Source organism: Ostrinia furnacalis, unplaced genomic scaffold (genome assembly GCF_004193835.3).
Source record: "Ostrinia furnacalis isolate ACB-3 unplaced genomic scaffold, ASM419383v2 OfSCF6932, whole genome shotgun sequence".
Lineage (NCBI taxonomy): Eukaryota > Metazoa > Arthropoda > Insecta > Lepidoptera > Crambidae > Ostrinia > Ostrinia furnacalis.
The window spans coordinates 499,699-505,769 of record NW_021137171.1 but is presented as its reverse complement, the minus strand read 5'-3'; the positions used below and the strand labels follow the sequence as shown (position 1 = coordinate 505,769).

Below are 6,071 nucleotides of genomic sequence, written 5' to 3'. Positions count from 1 at the left end.
AACGATGATTGCTAAGTGAAGCAGAAAATCAAACTCACAGGGTTGAATAAATAGAGTTCTGTGATTGGTTCGGTGTCAACTTGTGCGTCAACGCGCACTGTGAGACCTCATAGTAATGTTTGTGAATACGGGCGTAAGCCCGGTGTTGTCAGCCCTACATCAGTGGCTCTCAATCAAATAATTGAAGGTGCAATCAGTTGATTGTGTGTTTTCAGTAGTTTATTGCGAGGAAGCCCTCAAAGCCTTTTAATTACTGCTCATACGCACACGCATCGGCTTATCACGCGGCTCTACCTGTATCTGTACAAGACAATATGTTAATAATAGTCACAATAAACATGAATAGGTACCTAAATGCAGTACTTACCTAAGTTTAGTACGTCCTTAACATAAATCCAATGAAAGAAGGTACTTATGTACTAATTTACAAAAAAAGGAGAATTTCAATATGAAACCTAAATAATAAGGTACCTACCTAGTTCAAATTCAGTATAGCACATCCCACACATTTTTCACACCTTTCGTTCTTTTCAGTTATTGTATTGTACTTTACGAAGATTAGTCAAACTGTCTAAGGTATTTAAGAACCTTTGAGGAAGTTTTGTTATTTTAGGGTATTAGGGGAGAGTGGGGTAAGACGGGGTCCTTAACGTTTGATGGTAAATAAAATTGACCGTAAAGAGTTTTATTAATTTGTTTTATTCTAATAATCTTCTTCGATAATCAGTCTTCATTGTTAATGTGTAATTTGGCAGTCTAATCAACATAATAAAATTTAAAAAAACAAAAAGTAGAAATACACCCTTATCCCCATCATGCCCCACCCCTAGGGTAAGATGGGGTACCCCCGTGGGTAAGATGGGGTACCAATAAGAGAGCAAGATGGGGTATGGCAGCAAACGACTATTTACTGTTCACAATGTTCACAAGTGGTATCTGCATCTTCGTCATCTAAACCTGCACAGCTGCAGTAAGCCCATTTGCCGCATGCTGAACAAGCAACCCAGCCTTCATTTGAGTCCAAATATAGGCCTTTACAATACAAACAAGGTGTATTTTCAGTATTGCTGTCACTATTCTCGTGTAATGATCTATTCTTAGCCCCTTTTTTCTTCTTTGTTACTCTTTTCTCCTTAGTTGCAGGTTTTTTTTGAGATTTTTTAAGTTCCCTCAACTTTTTTTTTCGCTGTTTATCCTCTTCCGCTTCTTTTTATTCTTAATCTTTTTTTTTATAATTTCTCACCATTCTAGAATAAAATAAATAGTAAAATTAGACATTTCTATGTCGCTTGCCTTCATACCCCATCTTGCCCCTTAACACCTACCCCAACATGCCCCCGTATGCCAAATAAAATTTGAAAAATAACTGAATAAAACCAGTACGCAGCAATGAGGAAAACGAGTTCTTACCTGTTAGTGTTGTTATTTTCACATTTGATAACATTTAAATCAATTGCGAGGTGTTATTATTTACGGAAAATACACGCCCAGTATAATATAGAAAAATCACTAGCTATTTAGCAAAAAACAGTTTTTTCCAGAAAACAAATCAAATGCGTGGTGTCGTTGTCCGCTCACTTCGATAACTGATAGCTGTAATGGCGGTGCGGCGTCAGGTGCTAAAACGATCTTGATTGGCTAATTCGTTCGCACTCAGGATCGGTCGCCCCGTCTTGCCCCCCACCCCGTCTTACCCCACTCTCCCCTAATCCATCGTAATAATTTACCATGTTAATGGTGTGTACACAATAATATGATAATAATACACACGTGTCTTTATAATAATACACATCACTTTGCTATTACAGCCTGTTTACCCTCAAGTCAAAAATAATATTGTTCAGGTTCCAATATTAAAACAAACTTTTCTCAGAAGATTTCTAATTATATGACATGTAACAGGAAATCTAAATATAAATATCTCAAAGGTGACTGACTTACTGACTGACTGACTGACATAGTGATCTATCAACGCACAGCCCAAACCACTGGACGGATCGGGCTGATTTGGCATGCAGGTAGATGTTATGACGTAGGCATCCGCTATGAAAGGATTTTACGAAACTCCACCCCTGAGGGGGTAAAACGTACGTAAAAAATGTTATTGTATTATAAATAATGTGACTTAAATTACGTCACAGAGCTACTTATACTGTCGAATGCTAAGTGCACCCACTCTACCACTAGGCGCTACCGCGGTCTAGGAACAGACAGCGCCATCTCTCGGCAATAAGGTAAAGTGATTCTCATCTGGTCATAAATAAGGATTTCGTCAAATTATCCTTACAAATTAACTAACAACTGTTCCAAAATTGAGTAGAGGACGGCTCATTTATCAATCTGAGTTAGCTGTATGGACGTAGCCATGGGCTCAGGGTATAATAACCCTCTTAGTAATAAAAGTTACAAACTTGTTGAACACCGTTTTAAAATAATATTTCCATACTAAACGTCACTTCAAAAGTCAAAACACTGTTCAACGAGTGTGTAAGTTTTATTGGTAAGGGGGTGTGTAATTAGGAAACTATACCCGCGGTCTTAACCGGGTAATTTTTTTCAAAAAAAAAAGTTTACTCCCTAGTACACTAGTATCTGACATGACCGATTGTTTTTGTGTCGTCTGTCGAGAGTGAACTTTCTTACGTATTTATGTAAGTATTGAAGCTAAGTACCTATAGAAAAAATATTTTTTTAGGTTTGGTTAGGTACCTTAAAGATCAGAGCCAGGGTGGGGCGCTTGCCCCACTCTGCCCCATCCTGCCCCACCACTACAATCTGTAGTCAGATTCAACATTCATTAGTAAATCTTCGTGATAACCCTTAATTATAGTTATTAAGTATACTAATTTAATTCTCTTTAAATCCAGATTATTATCTCAGCCCGGTCAGTGCCACCCGCACACTTCCAACACAATTCAATGAAACGTAGTAAACAGGAGTAATTTTATTAAGACCAGCTCAGAACTAGCGTGACTATAACGCGACGTGAGTGTGACATACATTCCAATATCTAAGGGATGTGGCACCACTAGTCTTGAGAAACTTTTGAAGTTGTCAAAGCACTGTAGAGTTTACAGGACGTCTTTTGTAGGTTGTATTGTTCTAAGTCAACCGATGAAATTACCATTGATTTCAAATCAAATTACAACCGAATAATTATACCTAACATTGCAATTAAACTAAAATAAGTCAGCATGAACAATACACAGTACAAAAATGTGTAAGTATGTATCTTTTATGAGTTAATCAATAATAGGTTATTTGCCAGCTGTGAAACTTTTATTAGTTACCATTTGCACAAATTACAAGAAAAGCAATGAAAACGAAAATTTTGGCTGGACTGGACCAACTTAACTATTTCTATTAGGTGTCCATTACAAACTAATTAGTATCATACTAATCGTAATGGACTTAATAATTTCATTTTCATGGAGCAATTCTCTGACTTGTACAGTAGTGTCTTCCCAAAAGGGCAACTACGCCAATTACATAGTTGCGAGACTAGAGAAATGGAATAACTTATTTTACCATTATCGTTTAAGTAGATAATTTTAAATGAATATTGTGCTAGCCAAAGCTAGGTTAATACCTTCTTGCTTTAGACATCTTCATTTCGGCTAATTGTAGTCCACTGCTGGACATGCCTGTCCAAGATGCCCCAAAAAGCTGTTATTTCAGTTTCTACTGCTATTTTCATACAGCCAGCTACTTACCTGCTATATTCATGACGTCATCAGACTCTAGAAATAAATCACAGAGTTTTGTTTTGAACCATTTGAGAACTTATTATGTCATACTGGTTATTTCCTGATAATGTTACCACTTTAGTCAAGTTAATGCAGTATTTCCTTACAGTTTTAGGATATGTAATAACATACCTACTCGTACATCTGTATTTTGGCGCAATGCCGAATCACAGTTTAAAATGTTACAAAATAAGATACAAAGATACAAAATGCTTCACATTTTGCTGAATTAGCGCCCTTTAAGACATAATTTGGAATGTTATCGGCCATTGCGTTGAACATTCACTCTAACGGCTGAATTTCCGAATTCATTTCTGTATCTAAAAGTGTCTCGGGAACTTTCGTCGAACAATTATCATGCATTACGCGGGGGAGCCCTGTAAATATTAGCACCGACACCAAATGCTTTGTGGATGTTGAAGTTTGTGCTGAATTTGTCCGCTACATGATTTCCATTTTCCATTTTCTGTTCCATTACAGTCCCAGGTGACTTTGCGCTAGTTTTACGCTTAAGCAAAGTTTATAATTATCAATGTGGGCAGACATGCAATGGTAACACAAATCATTTAGCTCTTTGCCGACTAAGTGGGTGGATACAAGATAAAAAAGAACTAAATAAAAAAGTCATAAACATTTGGAAATCAAGAAAGGGACAGAAATCCATTAACTTTTACTCGCACTTGATTATTGCATAAATATTTACGTCAATGTACCCTTTAGAAATGGAATTTGTCCTTTAAAAGGAAACTAATGGAAATTCAAGGAAGGAGCAAGAAAAGAAAGCCTTTACACTTTTCGTGTTTTAAGATTTAATATTTCATCTGGTAGATAAAAACTACTGGGTATTTTTGACTTATTCATAACCTAAATCTAGGACAGCAACGATCAAAATATTTTGACGCCAAAAATGGTCAAAGTTCTCGGTCTTATTGTACCTGCCTATAACTATCATAATCATCACTATTCAATGAAGTCTCCGAGTTCCTCCCAGCATTGCTCCTCCGGGCTTTGACCATCTCCAACAGATCGACCTTCTGCATAGTCACTCTAACCAGGTCTTTCAAGATCTTCCTAATATCTGCGTCCTGTGATATCAGGCTTTTGATCTTCTCTTTCGTGAACCCTAGACTCTTTCTTGCTCCGAAGGGCAGTTGCAAGCCCATTTCTTCCATCGTGGGTTTGATCTTCTTCTTTCTACCCCTCATTATTTGTGGTTGGGCTGGGAGTGAGGACTGTCTGGAGATGGGTTGTATCGGCTGCAAATTCTGCTGTAGTGGCTCCATCTGGCGACTGAGATACGACTGCTGGCTGCCGCAGTCGTCTCCACAGCTCATGCTGCAGCACATCTTCGGGAACGGACATGGGTCTGGCTTCCTGACTGGTGTCGGCTGTATTTCTGATCTCAGGTTTGGCGCTGGAGAGGATTCCTTTGGTTTGTGGTTGCAGTCTTTATAGTACAGAAGGTTTTCGATGCTCTCATCTGAGTCTGAATCGTGTTTTCTCGAGGAAACTAGCACGGTGTGTAGGTTGACTGCTACCTGGAAACAAAGTTAATGATTCAAATATTGCTCGAAGAGGTAAGGTACCCAGCTCCTCTGTGGTTGAGGATTTTGAGTGAAGCTCGCTTCCACCTCCAGCCTGATCATCACTTTCCATCAGGTGAGATGCAGGCTAAGGGCTTCTTCATTGTGAACAAAAGAAAGTTTTATGATTTCGATATTAAGGACCAAGCTAACAAAATACTTACCAATCCTGTGTCCAATCTGGCTCTACCTTACCGTCTAGATCTCTCCCGGGATATTAAAAACAAACATTTGAACATGTCACTCACCAGAAGCAAGAGTCTCATTATTTCCCGGCCCATGCGCCGCTCGTAAAAACGCGTGCGTTATCGCGCTCGCGCTAGGAAGTAGTCGCCAAACATGTTTAAAAATAGGTCCCAAACAATAGCACCTATCACGGTGTGGGGTAGGGCCATAGTAGAAGCGAGCAAATGGTACACTACCAGTTAAAAAAAATTACACTTTGGAAAAATAACTAATAAAGACTTTTGTGTTTTAGATAAACATATTTCCTTTAATCAAGCCATAAGCGTAATGGTGAGTAAAACTTCATAACCAAACTCCATCATCGGGTCATTTACTGCAAGAACATGACCTTCTCTAATTTAAGAGAGAAATTTGGCCTACAATCCCGTTGCTAACCAGACGGGCATGGAAAGCCTGCTGTTCGTGAATTCGTCCTTTAGTCATCATCATTCATGTGAGCAGTAGGAGTGACCATTCCACTTTGCCGAAATCACACGTCAAACCAAAATTTAACATT

The 6,071-nt window shown here is 38.4% G+C and overlaps 1 protein-coding gene across 1 annotated transcript; it reads right to left on the bottom strand.

Moving 5' to 3' along the window:
* Positions 1-4,672: 4,672 nt before the first annotated feature.
* LOC114362932 (uncharacterized) lies at positions 4,673-5,595 on the bottom strand. The gene is made up of 2 exons (XM_028318518.1): positions 5,578-5,595; positions 4,673-5,284 (listed from the first exon to the last, which is right to left on the bottom strand). Exons 1-2 carry the CDS (start codon positions 5,593-5,595, stop codon positions 4,673-4,675), a joined length of 630 nt encoding a protein of 209 aa, XP_028174319.1.
* Between the last annotated feature and the right edge of the window lie 476 nt (positions 5,596-6,071).